The sequence below is a fragment of the Talaromyces amestolkiae genome, assembly GCF_001896365.1.
Source record: "Talaromyces amestolkiae strain CIB chromosome Unknown scaffold7.1, whole genome shotgun sequence".
Classification (NCBI taxonomy): Eukaryota; Fungi; Ascomycota; class Eurotiomycetes; order Eurotiales; family Trichocomaceae; genus Talaromyces; species Talaromyces amestolkiae.
In genome coordinates this window covers 619626-641992 of record NW_024468043.1, presented here as the reverse complement: position 1 = coordinate 641992, position 22367 = coordinate 619626, and the positions used below count along the sequence as shown (strand labels likewise).

General features: G+C 45.5%; 7 protein-coding genes across 7 annotated transcripts; 2 read left to right on the top strand and 5 right to left on the bottom strand.

Annotated features, from left to right (window-relative positions):
• Positions 1 to 3405: 3405 nt before the first annotated feature.
• BHQ10_004271 (uncharacterized protein) lies at positions 3406 to 4641 on the top strand (the record flags this gene model as incomplete). The annotated part of the gene is made up of 3 exons (XM_040876619.1): positions 3406 to 3581; positions 3635 to 3921; positions 3974 to 4641. The coding sequence occupies 3 exons, from the start codon at positions 3406 to 3408 to the stop codon at positions 4639 to 4641; spliced, it is 1131 nt and encodes a 376-aa protein (XP_040732775.1).
• Positions 4642 to 4933: 292 nt separating this feature from the next.
• On the bottom strand, positions 4934 to 6457 carry BHQ10_004270 (uncharacterized protein; the record flags this gene model as incomplete). Its single annotated transcript, XM_040876618.1, has 2 exons — positions 4934 to 5592; positions 5653 to 6457. 2 exons carry the CDS (start codon positions 6455 to 6457, stop codon positions 4934 to 4936), a joined length of 1464 nt encoding a protein of 487 aa, XP_040732774.1.
• Positions 6458 to 7590: 1133 nt separating this feature from the next.
• Positions 7591 to 8604, bottom strand: BHQ10_004269 (uncharacterized protein; the record flags this gene model as incomplete). The annotated part of the gene is made up of 1 exon (XM_040876616.1): positions 7591 to 8604. The coding sequence occupies one exon, from the start codon at positions 8602 to 8604 to the stop codon at positions 7591 to 7593; it is 1014 nt and encodes a 337-aa protein (XP_040732773.1).
• A 704-nt stretch (positions 8605 to 9308) lies between these two features.
• Positions 9309 to 10630, top strand: BHQ10_004268 (uncharacterized protein; the record flags this gene model as incomplete). The annotated part of the gene is made up of 2 exons (XM_040876615.1): positions 9309 to 9470; positions 9539 to 10630. The coding sequence occupies 2 exons, from the start codon at positions 9309 to 9311 to the stop codon at positions 10628 to 10630; spliced, it is 1254 nt and encodes a 417-aa protein (XP_040732772.1).
• A 3252-nt stretch (positions 10631 to 13882) lies between these two features.
• On the bottom strand, positions 13883 to 14746 carry BHQ10_004267 (uncharacterized protein; the record flags this gene model as incomplete). Its single annotated transcript, XM_040876614.1, has 1 exon — positions 13883 to 14746. The coding sequence occupies one exon, from the start codon at positions 14744 to 14746 to the stop codon at positions 13883 to 13885; it is 864 nt and encodes a 287-aa protein (XP_040732771.1).
• A 2604-nt stretch (positions 14747 to 17350) lies between these two features.
• On the bottom strand, positions 17351 to 18721 carry BHQ10_004266 (uncharacterized protein; the record flags this gene model as incomplete). The annotated part of the gene is made up of 1 exon (XM_040876613.1): positions 17351 to 18721. One exon carries the CDS (start codon positions 18719 to 18721, stop codon positions 17351 to 17353), a length of 1371 nt encoding a protein of 456 aa, XP_040732770.1.
• Positions 18722 to 20854: 2133 nt separating this feature from the next.
• Positions 20855 to 21647, bottom strand: BHQ10_004265 (uncharacterized protein; the record flags this gene model as incomplete). Its single annotated transcript, XM_040876612.1, has 4 exons — positions 20855 to 20999; positions 21054 to 21373; positions 21424 to 21580; positions 21637 to 21647. 4 exons carry the CDS (start codon positions 21645 to 21647, stop codon positions 20855 to 20857), a joined length of 633 nt encoding a protein of 210 aa, XP_040732769.1.
• Positions 21648 to 22367: the final 720 nt, after the last annotated feature.

Here is a 22367-nt window from a genome sequence, read left to right as displayed (position 1 = left end):
CACGGTTCCTAATCTGAAACTTATTTGACATTATGCTCTATGTGATCTCAATGACTATACTAGTCAGTTGTTTCGACATGCCATACAGTGCGACAAAGCTGAAACTCACCTAGGTAGTCAGAGACTCCCAGCCTTTGAGCAACATCTTCAATCAGAGTATAGGCGGACTTCAGCGTCTAATCCTAACAACGAATATCAAAATATGCTTACATATGCAGCGATATGGCGGCTGTTGAGTCCCAATGTACCCTTTTCGAATACCTGGGTAACAATATGGTCATATGTCGCGACAGATCTAGATATGAAGACGTTGATCACAAGGATAAATATGTATATAAACATGGACCCAAGGAATGGAGCCTATGCTCACTTATCCTGTCTTCGTCAATAATTACTAACTCGGCTTATCAGCCCACGATCAGTACTAAGTACAATCTTTCACACCATTGGGAAGATACCTTGTATCTTCATCCGGTCAAAATGGAGACTTCGGCCTCAGCCAATACTCAACACCTAACCAACGTAAAAGAGAAGGGTCTAGCACTTAAGAAAATCCAAGAGGAAGCACTGGCAAGATTGCCATTGAACACACTGTACATCGTCCTCTACATTCGAGGAGATCCCCCCGAGCTGGATGACTTCCATTGGAGTTACTACTTCCATACGAGCTCGAAGGGTGGACTAAAGTACCACATGAAAAATTTGGGCAGTGGATGGATATCAGACCATGGTCCCAGTAGTGGTGTGTTTAAATCCAATTTCCTTTGCGTTCTAATACAGATTGGCGTTATTCCAGAGGCGAATCACGGTCTGCTTGATCAAATAATGAAATCTCTCGATGAAAATGCCAATCATATACCCGGGTTTACATGCCATATGTGGGCATTGCGCATTCTTCACGAGTTCATACGGCACGGATTAGTCCGATGCAGTAGTGTGGAAGGATTGAAAGAGGAGTGTCTGGCATTTGGGAATAAGTATAGCCCCGGTGCTGCGAACAATGTCCAACCGCGTCCTGTTGTAATCTCAACATTGTGTGTCTGAGGCTGATTTTGATAAAATAGCTCCACTCACGCTGCGTGGTACAATCAATTTCACCTACTATATCTTTGTTTGACTTTATGGGTGAAATTCCTTTGTTGTAATGTAAATGTCCTAACTAGAATCTTGTTTGAATTCGCAATTTTCACTAACATCAGTCTATTCAAATGATTGAATCTAGGACATACACTCATTTTAGCAAACAGCTGACCTTCTTGCCTATATTCTACTCAAACTAAGTGTACCCAGATTGAGTTATTACATGCATATATAAGAGTCAACAGTCAAGGAGTTCAATGCAATATCAGAATCCAACTCATCAAGATACTGATCTCCTCCCATCCACGAAGCGACCTGAAACCACCAGCTTGATCTACCGAAACGCATGGCTGTTGTGTATTCCCAGTATTCAGGACACCACCCGGCTGATTCCCAATCGAGAAATCCAGTCAGATGTCCATCGTCGCCGACAAGAATGTTGTGAGCTTTGAAATCTCCGTGCGTGAACACAATTCGATAGTCATGTTCACGAAGCCTTCTTGTACGAGCCAAGGCTGCTTCATATTCATCGATGCTTTTGAAACCATGCTTGGAAGCTGGAGTGACCAGAAAATCGTAAAAATCCTTTTGACTCGCAAAGGGGCCCATAACATGACCAGGAACTCTGGAAGAATGTATGCAAGTCCCAATAGGCGACGATACAACATACTGATTTGGAGGACTCCACAATCGCATTGCCTGAACACACATTCTGAGCTCTTGAAGCCAAGGCTCTTCGTCCTCAATGAACAACGGGTCATTCGAATTATTCAGAGATACTCCAGGAAGTCTAGTCATGAGAATGGAGAAATGCATATTAAACGGCTCGTTTGGATGTTCGCCGCAGCTGAGTACTGTAGGAACTGGCATTCCAGCGGCTTGAACCATTTGCATCGAAATAGCCTCTTCTATGCTTGTTCGATCAGTCCATTTCATAACGAGTCCAAAAGGCAGTTGTACAATATGGGCATCAAAGGATATGCCGAACCAAGAACAGTACCATCGAGAAAAGTGATACAGAGATTTGTGGATAACTCCCCAGAAAAGCCTACTGGTTCTGCTGGGTATAGAAGGTGTAGGTGGCGTCGTTTCTAGTATCTCTGACGGTACTGGCCGCGGCCAAGTGAAATCAGGTCGTAAAATCGACGGCACAAACGATGCGGCCATTCCCATAGTGGCGCTGAGACGCGAATGCATGTCCAGAAATGTGTCAGATATTGGCATATGAAACTCGTAGCTCAATTCTGTTAGAGTAAATCCCTGTAAAGAAAAAGGCGATGGACCAAAGTCTCCAGAGACTGAACTTGAAACATGAGGAAGAATGAGCCTTTAATATGAAGATCGAAGATGATACGTGAATGCAGAAGTGCCGGCAATAGCAGTCAAGCTATATTCAAGTATGCTAGGTCTCGCTCAAAGAAGTAGTCGATGATGGGAGTGGAAAGAGAATTGCAGTGTTCCAGCTAAAACAAGGAGACATTTGGCGGTGAATATCCTTCGCATTTTAACACACGTGCGTCTCAACCATCAAGGAACTTATATCCTTTCAACTCTTTATCAATTCTTCAATCTGAACGGCTAAAATATCTGCTTCCCGACGGGTGTATTGAGGTAAGTATAATAATAAGTGACCTAGCAAGCGGCCAGCAAGCGGCCATCAGCTGGTGTCGTGAACGTAGAGTCAAGTTGCACTTTGCCCTACTTTCACAAGACGCTTTGGCAGTTTTAATGAATCATGAATTTCTGATCCCCATCCTCAGAGACTAATCTTCGCCAGGGAAGGCTCGGTTGATTTACTGACATTTGAGTTTTTGAACATAAGTTGAGATGTGGCATTGTGCTTTATCAAAGCCGCATTCCAGGGCAAGTTACAGTGGAGACTTGGGAGATAACTGCTGAAGGGCTCGGATACTAGACTACCTCGGTCTTCGATTTCTTTGGACCATGTGAGAAGAGGAAGACGTTGATACTTGATTGTGATTTACTCATCGGTATAAACGAAATTGGCTGAAGGGTCTGTCTCTACAGAAGGTTCTACAGGAAGATTTGGCATGTCTGGTTCCACTCAAACAAAGCCGTCGGGCCAACAATCTTTCCGCTCTTCCAGAGCCAATAAAAGAATGGATGGCATGGGATGGCATTGGATGCACCACTCCGTAGCCGCTGTTTAATTCTCAACCCCGTGCATTCATGCACTCTTTTACACACTTGTTTTCTTGTCGCCTTTTCTACCTCTCCAGATCGTCAGTTTCGTCTCGCAAAAGCAAGTACGTCGCTTCGTTTGGCACCAAGTAGCGAAAACTAGTATTGCGGTAGGCAGGCAGGATGCTTTCCATCAACATTCCAAAACACACTACGCCCGATCAGTATGAATTGGGCGAGGTCCCTTCGCTCACCGTAGAACACCCGACCGATATCTTAATCAAAGTCCATGCTGCGAGTATCAACCCGATCGACGTCAAGAAAGCGGCAGGAGGAGCCAAAGCTGTTCTTAAGGACGGGTAAGAATCTGCTTGTTTCTTGATCTTGTCTTCATGCTGAACGTTCCGGCAAGGTTTCCCTACAAAATCGGCTATGATTGTGCGGGCACAGTCTTAGATACCGGAGCCCAAGTGACAAAATTCAAAGCTGGTGATGATGTTTTTGTCCGATTGCCAGAATGTCATCGAGGATCATGGAGTGAGCTGGCAAGATCAACTGAAGAGTTTGTTGCATTGAAGCCAAAGTCTATTTCTATGGAAGACGCTGCCTCTATTCCTTTGGCGTGTATGACAGCACTACAGGCGCTTCGGGGTTACGAAGGGAATCTTGAAGGAAAGACTGTCTTCATACCTGCTGGCTGTAAGTCCACCCAGCCGTCATGTTCAAGGACCGACTATTTACACTGTTGCAGTGAGTGGAACTGGTATATTCGCATGTCAACTTGCGAAGAATATTTTCAAAGCTGGCAAGGTAATCACCACAGTCTCCACCAGTAAAGTGGACAAAGTGACGGAACTCTTGGGCGAAGGGATTGTTGATGAAAGTGAGTGGACACCATTCTGGCAGTACGTCGCACGAAAGCTCACACCTGCCCCATCAGTCATCGACTACAAGAAGTCAGATCCTCTGACTGTGATTCCTCCGCGATCTGTTGATTTTATTTTTGACACCACAGGGAGTGCGATGGAGTATCTATCATTAGTGAGCCCGAAGGGAGCCATCGTGACGGTTTCCATACTCACATCGGGGGATGTGCTCCAAAACTCTAGCGTTATGCGGCGATCGCCAGACAAGCAAGACAAAGCAATCGTGCCGTTCCCTATCCGCATTGCTCTGAATATTTTGGACTGGATCCGAAGGGCGCGTGCATCTCGTTACGGGGTTAAGTATTCATCTATCTTCTTGGAGCCAAACGCGACCGATCTAAACTCTATCCGAGAATGGGTGGAGAGAGGAAAGTTAAGATCGATCGTGGGAACGAAAGCGCACTTTAAGGATATTGCGGCGGTGCGAAATGCATGTCAAGTGGTATATGATGGGAAAGGGGGTATTGGAAAAAGTGTGATTGTATTTGACTGAGATGATTCTTTAAGTCACGAGGCATTAAACCTCTTGACTTAATTTTTGGTGTTACCTCTCTTCTGGAATAGTTGTTTTTATTTTTTGTTTGCTATTGCCATATATAGATATGAATAAGTAGGCGTGTGTATCATTCTCTAATTCTGATTCAAAATCGTCATTACATTTCTAGATATACCCTTTTTACAGCGGAGATGAGATAAATAATGATACAGATAGGATCTTAAGTAGAAGGAGCAATTTAGAATATATAGAAAATAGAATGAATCTTCTGAATTGAGATGAGAGAATCCTATGAATTAGGAAAACAACGGCTCATACGCTGCTTGTTGAGTGGAATTAGAGAGATGTCTTCATCAACTTCATCTTCGTCCTTGACTAGAACTTTATTTCTGTCTCTATCCTCCTGTGTGTTATGTTTTCCGACTTTGCTTTCATCGCTAGAGTCACAGATGTCGGTGATCTCATGCTTAATACTCGGAACTGTCACCTGGCCACTGGGTGTCGCGGTTGAAATAGGATCTCCATTTTTAGGACTCGAAGTTCGCTCATTCTCCGGGGTGCTGCCGGGGGAACGAGACGCAGTTGACGAATTCAGCTCAAACTCCAATGGAGAATAGGTCTGGGCTGCGCCTCCATCCCGTCTGCCTTTTTCCTGCGATTCTTGATTCTCTGAGCCCTCATTTATATCATCTTGACTTTCGCCCCTTTCAGGATCTGATCCATTAGGATGATTGCTTGCAGTGGGAGTCGTGAACTGGAGAGGACTGATCCCTACATCTCCCTGTGCTGGGTTGATGCCGGTGTGGTCTTTGTTTTGACTCCTCTGGGGATGCCTATGGTCGGGTGAGTTGTTATTTTCACGCCGGCGTTTGACACCTCGCTGTGCCTGATGGGGCGGTTGACTGGCAGACTGGGATCGGATCGGTAAGCGGCGACCGTCGGGGTTTCCTGCAACAATCACAATGTCGAGTCAGCTGGATGTTAACAGGCTAAAAAACGTCCCCTTACCTTTGGGCATGACAATGAATTGGAAGGTCTTGTTCGGAGAGTTCTCACGACTGCGCTTATACATCATCTGGATCAGTGCCATATGGAAGATCTCTTCACTCTGAATAGCGACTAGATTCTTCTGCGCGTCTTCGTAGAACATGATATTTACATCAGCATCGCTCATCTGATCGGCAGCTGACACCCATTGTCCGAATTTGAGAAAACTCAAATCGAAAACATTGACATTGACACTGGTACCGTCAGTACGCACTTTTTCATCATATATCAATGCGATGGCGTTCACTGGTGCTGATCTTTTATCCGTATCCATAAGAAGGCATTGTAATTTGATATCTCTAGGTAAGGTCACCTCCGACTGCTGCAGAGGTGTGCTATGCTGTTCCAGAGAGGGCGTACCACTGGATGATTGGGTATGTTCTTCTCGAGAAGATGTAACAGTTGACCGTTTAGTCTCTTCATGATGGATGGGATGTTTAGGTGCACCGTTCTTCTCATCGGTGCGCCTCAGGCATGTCCACGCAGAAACCCACGGACTTCGTAAGAAATCATACCAATACTCCCGTTTGAATGTGGCAACGCTGAGCTCATCAGGAAGATCCAGGAAATCATCATGGCTTCTCATTTCATCTGCCATTGCTCTCCACCGTTTTTCTGTGGTTCTGGTTTTGAATTTTCGTAGCTCCGCAGTCATGTGTGCTAAGAGGAATTCTCTCAGACTTTCGTGAATCCCCTCGCAATCACCTTCTGTGAGTCCCGTCCGAGTATGGAGGGTGTGCAATGCGGTTTGCTGAAGCGGAGCCATCCTGAGCACAGGGTTCGATGACAACGACAATCAGAGTGTGACAGATACCCGACAAATAGGGAAGAGAAAGAATCAGAACACCTAGTATATCAGGAGAGCGGTTACTCTCTTCGAAGTGATTAAGTGGAGGCCACTCGCGACATAAATGAAAGGGCACTCAAGATTTGAGCCACAGACTTTTTACGACAAGTCGCTTCAAATGGCACTTATTCGACACCGAACTTTCAAGAAATCCAAAAAAAAAAAAAAAAAAAAAAAAAGTTCGTTCTGTCAGTGGCGGTAAGAGTAATGAAAACAAGGGCAGGAGGAATGATAAGAGGAACGAGAGCAAAGAGAATAAGTGGAATAAGATGAGCACGCAGAGCAAAAAGAATATGGAGCGGGAAAGTTTTGTAAGGAGAGAAATCGCGATGCAAACAAAGAGAAAAGAGTGGTGGAGATGGAGGTTGGGGATAAACAGAGCGCGTTTGTCAGAGCCACCCATATAAATAAAACTTGGGACACACAAAACAAGTATCCGTTGGAAAGTGAGTAGACCTTTGCAGTCAATTTTGATAGATTTGAATATTTGATATTAAGGTAAATAGCATTGCATCTCTCAGCAAGCTGAAAGACTCAAGAAACCATGTACCTAATGAATACAGTGGAGTTGGAATGAGGTGGATGTCAAGAGAAGGTGAGCGAGGATCAAAGAGGATTTGGCAGTGTGATGATGATGGGAACTGAGCTTAGACTAATATCATAATACCTTATTTGGCCGGGTCGAGCCGCGTAAAACACCACGCGTTTGTTCGCTAACTGCCTGATTCGTCTATCTTGTATTTAAATATATCCCTATTCAAATCGCTTGTTGGAATAGCTTTCAAAGACTAACCAAGCTGGGAAGGCTGTGTGTTTGCTGTCTTGGATGTTTTCTTTTTTTTGTTTCCCATTGCCATATACGAATATGAAAAAGTACACGTGCATGTTATCCCCTAATTTTATACCAAAATCGTCACAAGAGATCAGGACGCCAGTCTGGCAAGGTCTACAGTACAGTACTCCACGACATGTATCCCAGAGAACTTAATTCTGAGCTCAAAGCTACAGCCGTATACTTGAATTCGACGATATCGGACGGAATGCGGCCAGATTTAGTCTTTGATCTCCATGGAATCCTCAATCTCACTGGCTGCTTTGTTGTATAGTTTTTGCCTCAGCTCTTTTTCATCTTCTGTCTTTGCTAAATGGTCCCAATAATGTGGTACATTAGCAACGGTCATACAATCGACCTGCTTGCCTGCAGCTTTGAGTCTAGCGGCGGKGGCTTCGCCCTCAACCAATAAAGGATCCAAGGCCGCAAGTTTTAAAAAAATCCGATTCGGTAGAGCCGTCTGCATGAGGTCCAGCGAGGCCAGCCCCGGAGAAATGTAGGGCCCCCCTTTATCCGGCACTTGTTGTAGATTCCAAAAGTAAGCTCGGTCAAAGATATCGCCGATGAGCTTGGAAGATGACGCCGGTTTCTTCTTCAGCGCAACAAAGGCAGGGTTGGAGGCAGCACGCTCAGCTCTGGATTTTGTCAGATCCATTGGCGGGTAAAATGCGGTGATACCCTTGACTCTGCCCACTATTTCAGGATCAATCCGTGGGTCTTTGTCTTGTAAGGCTTTACATAGCATGAATAGCGAAGCAAACGCCATTTGACCTCCAACGCTGAAGCCGGTGATATATGTGCGTTGCTTGTCTAGGCCCATAGCTGCAGCGTTTCTCCAAACATAGAGAATTGCATCAAGACAGTCGGCGACTGGAATGGGATATGGATGCTCGGGTGCGAGGCGATAGTTGACTGCTGCGACGAAAAAACTGCGTGCTGTAAGTGTAGCGATGAACCGTTCGTCATGGCGAGCATTCCCGACGCACCAGCCTCCTCCGTGAAGGACTAGGACGATAGGGTATTGCCCTTCTCTCGCGGTTTTTGGGTTGTAACCAGGCGGGTGGTAGAAAAATACGTCAAAGCTGCCTAGCGAATTGGACAGAGTCGATGGGATGGAAGCTTTAGAGCTCGGAGTGAGTGATAAAGCAGGACTTCTTCTACGATCCAGCCAAGCAAGAAGCCGCGTTAGCCACCTCAGGATGCGCAACTTGAAATAGAATATGAGCCTATCCATCACCATCACTTTGTAATGATTGCTTCGAGGATCACAGTAAAATTCTAGCTGAGATTAAGTGTTGAGTTCAAAACAGATGATGAGAGAGTGGTTTTGCCTAGCCTGATGGCGTATGGTCTTTGAGTCCTTGAATTTCGACATGCGTTCTATGTGCCCATTTGATCCCATTCGATATAATATACAAAGGACTAAATGAAGGGTCTACCGAGGCAAACATAAGACCGGATTTGAGGAGAGTAGGACCAATAAAAAATGTGGAGATCCTTAACGTCGGGATTGGGGAGGCCCATTGTACATTGCCTGGTAACGGATAGTTTGTTGCTCCGAATAAATTCGAATCACGAGCAGACAATACCGACAACTTTAGACTCTGCCGATAATGGGGACTGATTATCCGTTCAACATTACTGCAACATTGCGAACGCGCTCGGGAAAAATAATACTTCGGTTTGGGGTGATGGCTCGCTTGTGGATTAGTCACGTTAAATAGTCAAATTAGTCAGTCAGCTATCGGCGAAATTGATTTACGCCGAGTTCTGTCATTCCTCACCTCTTGACAATACACACGCAACCTAGTGGCTTGTCGTTTCTGATGTAAGGATTCAAATCCATCACCTCTTCCTGCAGCCGGGGGATCAAATGTAGATACCTTACCACCGTTTCGTTCTTCCTTTGAGATTCGTCCCGCAAAACCTGTATCTAACATGGCAAATCAATACCTTGGTTTTCGTGTCGCACCAGCGGATGTGGCATTTGGACTGATGGCTGAATATGAAGCTGATCCGCACCCTCGTAAAGTCTCCTTGATTGCCGGAACATATCGTGATGAAAATGGCAGGCCTTGGATCTTGCCTAGCGTTAAGGAGGTACGAAAAATCGGAAAGATCCTATATCACTTCCTTCCAAAGGCGTTGTCGCTAAAGCTTGATTATAGGCAAAGCAAAATCTCATGGCGAATACCAGCCATGAGTATCTTGGTATAGCGGGTTCGCCGAAGTTCATCAAACTAGCAAAATCACTCGTGTTTGGAGCGGAGCTTTCTGTTGAAATAGAAGATCACGTAGCAAGTATCCAAACAGTCTCTGGCACTGGGGCAAACCACATGGCTGCGCTGTTCCTGGCGAAAAATCTCCGGCCAAAGCATGTTTTGATCCCCTCTCCAACTTGGGTCAATCACAGGGCTATCTGGGATGCGGTGCATGTTCCTATCCTCGAGTATCCGTATTACTCGCCGGAGACCAAGAAAGTCGACATCAAAGGCATGCTTTCTGCACTGGAGGACACTGCCGAGACCGGTGATGTGGTGGTTTTGCAAGCATGTGCGCACAACCCCACAGGTGCAGATCTCTCGCAGACAGAATGGAAACAGGTGGCAGATATGGTGAAGCGGAAGAAGTTATTCACAGTCTTCGACAGTGCATATCAAGGCTTTGCGACAGGCAACGTCGACCGAGATGCCTGGCCTATCCAGTACTTTGTCGAGCACATTATCCTTGATAAGGATTCCAAGTCGGGGTCTAATAATCACGGTCTGTGCGTCGCGCAATCTTTCTCCAAGAATTTTGGGCTCTACGGCGAGCGTGTGGGTGCCCTGCATCTAGTGACGCCTCTCCACCTATCCTCGCACGCTGTGCAGTCGGAATTCCTCTGTATGGCAAGGGCAGAGTATTCAAATCCGCCGCGATACGGCGTGAGTATTGTTGAGGAAGTTCTCGGTAATGAGAGACTTCGAGCACAGTGGGAGAGGGATTTGCTCACTATGAGCTCCCGGATTAGGGTAATGCGACACGCTTTTCGACACAAGTTGGAAGAGAATGGAGCACCTGGTGATTGGTCGCATATTGAAAGCGAGATTGGTATGTTTAACTACACCGGGCTCAGGCGAGGCCAAGTTTCTCGCTTGCAGAGAGAGTTTCATATCTATCTTCTGCCTTCGGGTCGCGTTAGTATTTGCGGACTGACTAAAAAGAATGTGGACTATGTTGCAAAAGCTATAGGGGAAGTGTTGAAGTCTGAATCAGCTTGAGTGTTCTTCATGCAAGTAGCCTGCGGTCTGTGAGCGCAACCAGCTTATTGCGAATGTATAGCCTTTAGTCAGCATGCTTTCTGAAGGCTCCTGGTCAGTCAGAGAGCAAATAATACAGTTCAGAAAAGCGGAGTAAATATAGAATCTTTTGACTCGGAGTAATAGAAATTCAGGCATAGGTTTTGCATGGGAATCTAGGCACTGGTTTGTAGTTGAATTTCTGAATCCTCAATTGAAGAACTGTTTGCTGCTACTCTACTGTAGCAGAAAAAATCAGCCAAGAAACTAGTCTTTTTGAATATGTTCTTAATTGCAGACAAACAAAAGCTTTTGCAGTACTACTAGCAGGCCGGTAATCGCATGTAGAGATAATAGTGGTTCCGAAAAGAACAGCAGGATGATTGCCCGAACCTGTGCGAAGTGACAGTATTGATTTGTCTAGCCGGCTTCTCACTGATGCTTGGATAATTTTTGTGGTGCGCATTTCCAGAACTCGAACGGTTAAATAACGTTCCAAACTACGTTGAAGAAGGAATAATTTTGCTGTCATAGATTAATCCATCTCTCAAATAGTACGACTAGTAGAATGGTTGATTAACAATATTAGGAGATGTAGGGCCCTCCTACTCAAGATGAGTCGGTCTGGGTGTGCATAAGCGTCATGGAAAGTCATACCTCAGCTGGCATTGGAGGTGAGCAATAAAGCTCCTGGAAATCATGGACATACATTGACGCGTCAATGAATTCGAGATCTGGAGGTGGTTGTTCCAGGAGCTCCAGCAATAGTGGCTGGKAAAGTGCTGCTTCGGTCGTCATGTTCTCAGAAACTGAGGCCTGCTGAGAAACGTTTTCGACATAATTCGTGTTGCTTGTCAAATCCAAAGTCGAGGAATTCGTGTCCCTACAAAGATCAGGATTTCCCATGAGCCGTACCATTGCCTCGCAATGCTGATAGAATTCAGCAGCTGCGTAATTGCCAATGTTTCTTAATTGTTCGAGAAGGCCAATGACCAGTTTCAACTGGTCTCCATCACTCTTGTGTTCATTGAGATCAAGCAAACTCGAGATAGCTAAGATAGTGGCAGCCGAAAATAGGTATTGTGTATAAAAGTAGTCAAACATCATAAAGGAGCCGTTTATCCAGCTATCAATCAGTAGTTGACACGAATTTCGAGCACAATGAAAGCAGGTATCACATAGAACATTAGCGGAGGGTGGAATTCTGGCTTCAGTTTCTGATCGATTTGCCCCAGCTTTAAGTCTTGTACAGAGAACGTGAAGTACAACCGGCCGAGTGGCGAGTATCACAAGCTTAGTCTTCGGTCAGCCAGAAGTCTTCGAATACGGAGCAGAATTGTAGATTACCTGGTTGAATGAGAGATGAAGGGATCGTGTCATTGGATCAATGTCGATCTCGGACCGCTGACTGATCTGGCAGGAAGTTGGAAGTCCCTCTAACCAATGCCGTAGGTCTTGGAAAGCTTCTTGCACCCGGTGTGACAGAGAGAATTTGGTAGATTTCTGGTTGTAGATTGAGTATATGATGTTTGCAGAGATACGTGCTAGGCCTATCCTAGCGCGAAAATATTCGCAGTCCGTAAAATCTGCTGGGTCGTAGCCAGCAGGGCAACTTGATGGTAAATTGACCTCAATCTCATCATCTCTTATTGAACATGGATATCCTACTCTCGCAGCCCACATTCGGTCAAAAATATATGCCGTCCACCAGATACGATTACGATGTTCTCTCTCGCCTGCGTCGTACAACTCCGATTCGGGGACATTGAGGTGAAGGCCCATGATAATGGACGCTCTGACTGCAGAGCCAGCCAGACTGTATGCTGAGTGTCGTCTGTTCAGACACAATGAGTAGAACGACTGCATGGTAGGTAGAGTCAGTAGGGCGCCGTACAACGGTCCACTAAGGGTGAGAACAGACCAACAATAACCACGTTTCGATCATGTCGAGAGTAGGCCTCTCGCAAACTAGGCGGAGAATTCTACTCGCCTGGGCAAAATATTCGATACCTGGAAATTCCTCCTGCAAGCCGCCAGATCTCTTTGCATACATCTCTCCAATTGCAAACATTGCCCACATTTTACTCGTGTTAATGGGTCCAAGTGACGCCGGATTTTGGACGGCTATATCGCAATTCTGCAAGACCGCAGTTCTCCGAACCATATGATAGCAACGGCCGATGCCCTTCAGGCAGACATCGACGAGGAAACGTGCCCGTGAAGAGCTTGGCCACTGACACTCAGCATCTGATAAAGTGAGTAGCCGCTCGTCACTGGGATAATTCACCCTAGGAATATGGCTATGCTGGTCATTCGATATTGCCTGGCGAAGGCGAGTTGAAAACCCAGAGTCTGATGCTTCGCTCACCAGGATCGGAGTATAAGGAACGCCTGTGCTCACAAACCAGGGCGTGCTCTCCAGTGTAGGTGTGTTGCTGTTCGTTCCTACGCTATCCTCGCTTTGCGATCTCAGGCAATCAGCAGAGCGGTCCGTAATTGGGTCACCTCCACCAAGCCGCTGAATTTCCGAAACCAGACTGTCAACATATCTGCACTTCTTTTTAGTCTCCACCTTTGCAGTTGCTCTAGCTTTAACGTACTCTTGGCTGACTTTGACTAGACGATTTTTCTGCGGATACGCACATTCATTGACTTTACCACTTCGTCGGCAGCTGCTGCAAGGTTTGCCCCCCGAGCACTTGACCTTTCGCGAATGGCACCGATAACAACTATGCGCCACCGCACGTTAATGACTTAAGATATCATTATTGACGCGACAATCTCTTACGCAATTGGTTTCTGCCTTGGTGGCACTCTTGCTGAGCTCATTTTCGTTGATCCAGCCCGTCTCTCGGGAGTCGGTAAGAGAAACCGTTGAAGTCTCTACCCCCATGAGAGGGTAAAGTGAATCTTGGGCTCATACTTCCGGAAGCGCCATCAACCCCCACTCCCCGGCTTGCAGTCGGCCCGAGCTTAAAGTCTGGGTCGATTCTTCATTCTGTAATTTGTATACTCCGTGTAGGGAACAAGAAGCGAAAAGAGATATAGGAGGTGTGACCGCGATTTTAATCGGAAGTCTGGGCCCGCTCAGGCAGTTTTGTCCGTTTTGCTCCAGAAACACTAATTGAATGATTGTTTTCATTTTGTCGGCTCTTCTGAACTATTAACCTCTTAAGATTTGGATTTCCAGATATCTAGCGATTATATGAGGGCTAAAGCCTTTTTGGCCTCTGTTCATTCTCCCGCTCTACCAACCGATGCTGCAATCCTCTCCCACATAGCAACAGGATTAGAATACATGACAAAATGCCCACTGCTCGGAATCATTGCAAGCTCTATTCCAGCATCAGCCAAACGTGGGAGGTACGTTAACGATTTGTACTGTTCTCCAAACATGTACATTTTTGGTATGGGAAGTGACTCGAATATTGACAGGAGAGGCTTGCTGTCTGAGATCTCCACCATGGATGCGAACGTCGGTTTCACGACGCTTGGTTGCACCTTATATCGGAGGCTCGTCGCATATAGGGCAGCCGAGTAGTAAGAGGAGAGCTTTGTCCGCAGAATAAACTGCTCCATGAATTTCTCGGGGTCACTGTCCGGGTAATCGACAATCTGGCGACTCAGGAAACAGTCTTCTGGAGCCAAGTTTCCCTTTATGTTGACGAAGCTCAGAACCGCACTGTTTCCCTCGGCTAAAAGCAGACCCGTCAAGCCGCCCATGGAGTGGCCGACCAGATGATAGCGACGAATTTTGAAATGATTGAGCACTGCTTGCGCTAAAGAAACAAGGAAAGGAATCGAGACTTTAGAAAAATCACTGCAGGTTGATGCGCCGCTTCCAGGTGAGTCGTATAGTATGAATGAGCGTCCAGCAAAAGTTGGGTTCAGGGCAATGTCGATGTAGTCTTCTTTAGTGCCGCCAAACCCATGCAGAAACAGGATGGGACTGAGAGGCCCAAATCGAGTGACAGTTGCCAGTTCTATGGACACGCCTTCAACTGTCAAATCAAGGGTGTCCCATTCGAGTGCAGGCTCCGGAATGTGTGCTTCTGGCTCATGCGAGGTCGTAGATACCGTGGACTTTGATAGAGCCATGATTATAATCGCTTGTTATTGAAGAACTTTAATTTGCCAAAAGGGCGATCTGCGGCGCCAGGCAATTCGAAATATCTGGATAAAATCCATGTCACAAGGAATCAACATGCAAGCTTATTATTTGATAAAAAGCATGCGGCGCGAGAAATGAGAGCCGAGTCTCTCGGCGAAGGAAGAATTTCACCGACCGAAAGGAAGTCTCCACCATACCGGTGCCTATAGCGACCTTAACGACAAATATCGTATTTCGCTAGAAATACATTTTTCCACATATTACGTAGTGGAATTGCTAAGGAATAATTTCTTTAAGTTAGTAAATTTATGATTTTTTCTTAATAACATTCTCAACGAATACAGTCTAGAATGTAGAAAGCGCGCCTTTAAGAGCTCATATATAGGCTTATATAGCTTTATATACAGACTTATCTACAAGCTTTTATACGGGTTTATACACAGGCTTATGTATATATATAGACTTATACACAGGCTCATATACGGGCTTAAATATAGGATTGAATATGGGCTCAGAATAAATAGCAAGAACATGCACGCTCAGACCTAAAACAGTGGCAGCACAGATAGACTGTCTCAGTTAGGAATAGAGTAATATTAGATTTAGGATTATAGTAGCATCATATACATACAGTGCGGGAAGCAGAAATCGTCTGATGTGCGGGAAGCGTCTGATTTGTGCTGAAACTTAGTGATCATCAACGGCAAGGTGGCGGAGTGGTCTAACGCGCCAGACTTGAACTAATCGGTTCAGTCGGTTAAATGCAATCTGGTTCCTTCGGGAGCGTGTGTTCAAATCACACCCTTGTCGTCACTCGTGCAGGCGCACACTAACTTTTTTGCTACTTGCAAAGTCAATAGACGCTTTACACTCGATTATACACTGACTCTCCAATCTTGAATTGCAGTGTACTGTGAATATGTATGGGCAAGGAGCAGGTGATCTATTATTGAATTACCCAGGAGATGAGATAGATTGGATGCTTTCTTTAATCGGGACTAAGGAGGTAGGTAAGCTTCTGCAGAAGATGCTTAGATGTGAAATTAAGTACGACAATGAGAAAGACCTTTTTTGTTTGGTATGAGTAATATACAGACAGGTCTATCGTTCATTCATAAACCAGTATGATATTCCGGTACCTATGGGCCTAAAAAAAGACGGTACAATTTTAACAGGTTAGGGGGTTTGATGCGTACAAGAATTTAATGAGTCCGAACCACACTGATAAAAGGTAGCTAAGCTCAATCTCTAAATTAGGGAGAGAGTTGGTTTCGGATAAGGGAGAATAGTCCAACATGACTCCCGACTAGAAGCCTTCGGCCGATTGCATGGATGGCCGTATATAAGACGGCCTTCAGTTCCACTGGGCGTAGTTCCTCGTCCGACAATCTCATCGTTTTCTCATTGTTGCCACATTCATAGTAGTTTTCATGATGTCGTTCCCATCAACCTTAACGACTACGCTTTTCAACCCGCAATTACGCCTCCTCAATGGCCTTCGAGGCAACAAGAAACCAATTATGACCTTTCTAGGCTTACCATCTTTCCGGACAGCGCAGGTCGTCGCTCAGACCGGGGTTGATGTCAGCTTTCCTCGTCTAGCTATAAAATCAATTTCAATATTTTTTCGCTAATATCGTCAAGGCTATTATCATTGATTGTGAACATGGGCATATCAGCGATGATTCCATGCACAGCTCGACTGCCGCAATTGCTGCCTCGGGAGTGTCGCCTCTTGTTCGTATTAGAGCAACTCACCTGGATTTGATAAAAAGAGCTTTGGATGCAGGTGCCCAGTAAGAAGAATGATAAGAACCCTATTTCATCAATATTACTAAGAGGTTTGATTTCAAAGTGGCATTGTCGTACCCCAAATCAACAGCGCAGCAGAAGCTCAAGCCGTGGTTATGCACGCTAAATTTCCTCCCCATGGTCTTCGAGGGCAAGGATCGGCGTTTCCAGGCTTTGCACACGGTACAGACCTGTCAACTTACGTGAGGGAAGCAAATGAAACGCTTATTACCTGTATTCAAATCGAATCGCGGGTTGGTGTTGAAAATGTGGACTCCATCTGTGCCGTTCCTGGTGTTGGTCAGTAGTTATAGAGCTCCAAAAAATCCGACAGTGCTTTCATTTTGCTTACATTCGTTATCAAGATATGATATTTATTGGGCCCAATGATCTCGCCTTGTCCATACTTGGCTATGTTCCCGCGAGAGGGGATGAACCGGAATTCCTCGAAGCTATTGCAAAGATCGTTGAAGCGGCTAGAAGGCATGGCAAATGGGTCGCTCGGTTGTCAGCAAGTGGATCGCTATGCAAAGAGCATCTGAAAATTTTCGATACTGTGGCGTTGAGCTACGATGTGCGAGCTATTCAGCAATGGTATGCCGCTGAATTGCAAGTAGCGCGCTCGTAATAGCTTACAGATGTAGACATGGATTTCGTCCAACCTAGCCACCTGCAATATGGGCTCCTTCATTTTATTTATGAAAGCAGAAGAGTAATCTGTGCTATACGGTTGTCTATTCCTACATTTTCTATGTCTTTAAAACATCTCAAGGCTTTGGAATCATTTCGCTGATCCATCGCTATTTTTTACGCTGGAGCGTGTGGTAGCCTAGCTGTTCTCGCGCCATACCGATTGTTGCACCTGCAACAATCATATTTCGAATGCTCGCTTCCGTACTTTCTATGTTTCGTGCGAGCCCAGCTACTTCACGGACGCGGTCTCGCGGAATGATAACAACGCCATTTGCGTCGGCAACAACGATGTCCCGAGGACTCACACGTACTTTACCAACAGAGATTGGCTCGTTGACACCGCCCACTTGCACTCGGTCCTTGCCGGTACGCATCCAACGTCCAGCGGTGAAGAGGGGATAGTCATCATTAATTGCACGATTGACATCGCGACACACGCCGTCGATGACAGTGCCAGCAATGCCTCGCAAACCAGCATATTGAGTCATGATATCTCCCCAGACAGTACAATCTGTGCGACCGCCATTATCGATGACTACGATGTCACCTTCGGCAACGTCGTCGATAAAGTCACCAACACTCCCGGGCGGGTTTGCGGCTGGAACATAACGTACTGTGAATGCTGGTCCCACGGTGACTTTTTCGTAATTCGCCAAAGGTATAATGTCGAATGCCTGGACAGGTATACCAAGCGTATCGAGCGCGTCAGAGACTGCAGCTGTATCTATATCAGCGAGCAGGGCCACCAGCTCTTGATCCTCGGCGCTAATCTTTTTTGAATTTCCTTCCGCGGATGGCGCAGCGGTTGCGGAAGGCGGTATTATCTTCTGGATGGCGTTAAATTGAGTGTCGTGCATGACCCTAGCCACAGATTCACCAGCTCTGACATCGCTGAGCATCCGAGTCTGACGAAGATCGATGCGTTCGCCCATTTCGACGACCTCCTCGATGCGGTCGGCTGGGACGAAGACTGTGCCACAATTATCTGCGATCACATAGTCGTCTTGGTGGACTATAGTTCCTTGTATCTGGATTGGAGTCCCAGATTCGATTTGGACTAAGCGATTGCGTGCGCTGATCATGGTGACACCATGGCCAAAGACTGGAAAGCCAATATCACGGCTGCCATCAATGTCACGACTCATACCATCAATGATCGTTCCACGAATGTGCTTTACTTTCGCTGCATTCGCGAGGATATCACCCCAGCATGATACACCATCTGTACCGCCCGAAATAACAAGGATGCGGTCATCAGACGTTACTTCGTCGATCACCGGGCTAATAAGATGCGTCGTCGGCGCAGTATCACCCTTCGGGGCAACTTTTATTGTGCTGGCACGCCCGACGATTTTCGGGCAGTTCCAAAGGGGTCGCAGACCGTAAGTAGCTCCTTTGATTTTCAGGAAGTCCAATGCGTCAGACACTGTGTTAGTGTCGAGAACCGAAAGTCGGTCTAAGATGTTTGATTCGCTCATTGTAGGATATATGATTTAGGAGAAATTGACGCTTAATTCAGTAGCAAAAGTCGTCGATATAATGCGATAACTTTGATTGATTGAACCTTTTATCTAGATATTTACTGATTTATCAATTATCCGGTCAACCAGTCATTTGTATCTTGCCTTTTTGGCCACGCCGTTATGCCCTTCGGCACATTGAAGATTCCCCGAACAGGGCTGCGGCCAAGCAGGCCGTAACTAGATAGTACTCAGGGAGTAAAAGTGACGACGGGGTGAACACTACAGCGGAACAGGAGTCGGGGAAAATCCAGTACGTAAGAATGTACAATTGATTCCAGTCCTGATACACTCAAGGCAGCCCACCTCCTTGTACAAGCACAATATACTCATGCTCGGTGACGAAGCCGAAAGGGCAACTATGACTTCCCCGTCTGGAGCAATCACGTAAATTCAATTCATCATTTACAGGCGCCATTATGTACTTCCAAGCTTGACGCAACTGCCCTTACTACCTACTGATTTATTTGTTCTTTGAATGAAATTTGGTTATACTGGGCTAGCTTGCTCAATGACCAATGGAACCAGACTAGCGATAAAATGTGGGATCCTACCTTATCACCAGTAAGGGCCGCCAACATCCCTTGAAGATCTCTTCATATTCTAGGCCGAAACAATGACTCTATATACACGCACCAGAGATACGTCTTTACTCTACAGACCAGTGAATGAAACTTCACCTAGAAGTGCGATGCAGCTTGTAGTAATTGAAGCTAGTATTAGAAGTGGTATCGGTAGGCATGTGGTTGCTAAAACAATGATAGTCTATTACCCAAATCAGCTGAGAGAACTCGAATTTAGGGTTTTGCCTCACGGAATAAGTTGTTCTTCACAAGTAATGGCTAGATTCTGGTATATCCCACTACGGTAGTCTTGAAGATCAAGCCGTATTTCCGAGTTGTAGCTGAACAAGTATGCACAAGAGTATAGGAACTCGACTTCAGTGCCCATTCTGGGGCTCTGAAAGCATTAACCGTTACGGCAAGTTTGTGAAAATTCAGCCCCAGATAGGGAGCCTTGGGCTCGGGAAACGAAAGGCCATTCAGATGAGTTTGTCTGTCGAGTGCACGCAATAAAATTGAACAGCATCCAAACGAGCATTTCAAATCCTTTGTTAATAACCGGTTTCGTTCTTCCTTCAACCTATCTAAAATAGATTTTATACAAACTTCCCTCTCTTGATTCAAGGTATCTAGGCGGAAATTGTCACCAAAATTGTGAGCAGAGAAAAGAATCCTAATGATCTTACCAAGAACAGACATCGGGATAGGCAGGTCCAGATTTGCTATTGGAGCGTTACTGTAGGTCATGGCAATGGAAGTTGACTTATTCAACTCATCGGAGAGCCCGAAAAACCACGATATGAACAGCCATAGCATCGAGTCTCGGCAATACCGGTCAGGGAATTGCGTTTTCAACTTCTCAATCCATAGATTGGCAAAAAAGTCAACAGAATCTTTGCAAGTATAATAATCCGCCAGAACCGCAATCTTCGCAAGAATTTCAACACTGATGAAACTAGGCAGATCTTATTGCTGGCAATAATGATACGTAGAAAAAGTAGGAACGCCTCTAGGTCCCATCCCTGAACAACGAGATCTATAGGCCCCCTTCTTTGCAAATAATTCGTTTTCTTTCCATCCACCAGAAAGAGTCTTCTTCAATACTGGAGAGGCCAACATTAGATGTTTAGCAGAAACCCTTATGCGGATGTACTCCTGTTTTTTTTTTTTTTTTTTTTTTTTTGAGTTTTTCAGCATCATGATTAGAAAGATCATTAATGGAAATCTTCCTTTTCCTCCTGATAAGAACCTTACCTTGTTTTCATCGACCTTGAGTTTCTTCTTGGGCGGCTTTTTCGCGAGCCTTTTCGGAGTCTGCTTGTTAATTTTCTTCTCGTCCCAAACTGCGAAAGGAGCATTTGCATTTTCCAGGAAGAACATAACTTCTCCGTCAGGATCAATAACATGGCTCTTGTTATGTCTTGTCACAGTCATATTGGATACTGAGACTAGCATCAGTGTGCTAATACCTAAGAGTTTTATATTGAGAAACACAATAGAATGAGAAAGACTGAATGTATCAGATTGTTTACTTCTGGGGGTCAGCCCGAGTCAAGTTCTGTTGGATTTGCTTTATATCCTCCAAACATAGTCCACAGCGCTCGGTCACGTATTGGACAGTGCTACCGAAAGTTGCTTCCAGCTTTTCCAACGTTAGAAACATTGCATCCTTGCTATATTTTGTGGTATTGTTAGCTTGCGTTATCATGACATGTGAGCTCACTTACGTTGTTGTTATCACCCCGTGCGCTATCCGTAGAGCTTCTGCGGTAGTGGGTCGGGGCGATGCAGATGATTTCACTATTTCGGCAATCTTAGGCAGAAGTGACTGTAAAGCTACCTCACTTAAACTGTATTCTGATGCTATGACGTCGTGAGGGACACCAGCCAACGAAAGGAGGATCGCGAAAATGATGCCAGTTCTGTCTTTTCCCAAAGAGCAGTGGATGAGGAAAACATCACCGGGATTGTCGCGCAGTAACAGCAATACTTGTCGAATAGTCTGATGTCCTTCAAGAAGCATGTTGAAGTACTCCTGTGCGACGGCCTGTATTGCTCGTCACTATCATCTTCTTGTTGACCCAATTCTTTACCCACCTTTGAGCCTGCCTCTAGGTACTTCTCATACTTTGCGGAACAGTGTTGAATTGAAAATCCTTTTCGCCCCAGTGGAAGCTTGATAATCTTGAAACCGCTGAGGTTTTCGTTATTTGGCTTATCCTTGGAGTAAAGAGCTTTTGCCTCACCCGGGCTCCTTAAATCAATTATTGTTGAAATTGATAGTTCACGCATTTTCTCCAAGCCGCTTACTGTAACATCATCAAGATGTCCTGAGCGGTACAATATCCTGTCTCGAGTTTGAGTAGACATGCTGGTATTCGGACCGCACCGATATCCTCCGAAGTCACGACAATTGAACGTGCCCTCGATCTCAAGCCACGAACATCCAGGCGTGCAAAGGTTGCTCTGCAAATTTTCTTGGGCCATATTGAGAAGAGACACTACGCTGTTGTTCAGTCGAGTGAGCGGACGCTGAGGGTAAAGGAGGCGGGCAGTTTACCGCTACGTTGCTAAAATGTTCTGAGCCGTGGTGTGCACAAAAACCCAATCAGCCTAGTATGTATATGTATATATTCAAGCTGCTAATAAATTTTTGTTCACCAATCCCAAAGAAGAACAAGAAGAGATATTACCATTTTCTGTCTCAGTCATTCCTGCGCAAAGCCGTCGCGATCACCGGCCTTACACCGGAGCTATAGCAGAATCCGCAACCTAGACCAATGCACAACATTTTTATCTCAGTATTTGACATTTTCCCACTCCATTAAGATACCCAGCATGGGCGCGAGACCTAGAAATTGCATCTCTGATATCCAATAAGACAGGACTACAGTATCCACAAACATTTATGTGCAGCTACTGCGTTATACACCGCTTGTTTCCTCTATGTGACAGGTCTAGATAATCAATCTCGAGATCTGGTAATAGAACCCTTATGAACCGTACAAAGTTTTACAAAGCATGATTTACCAGCATTTTAA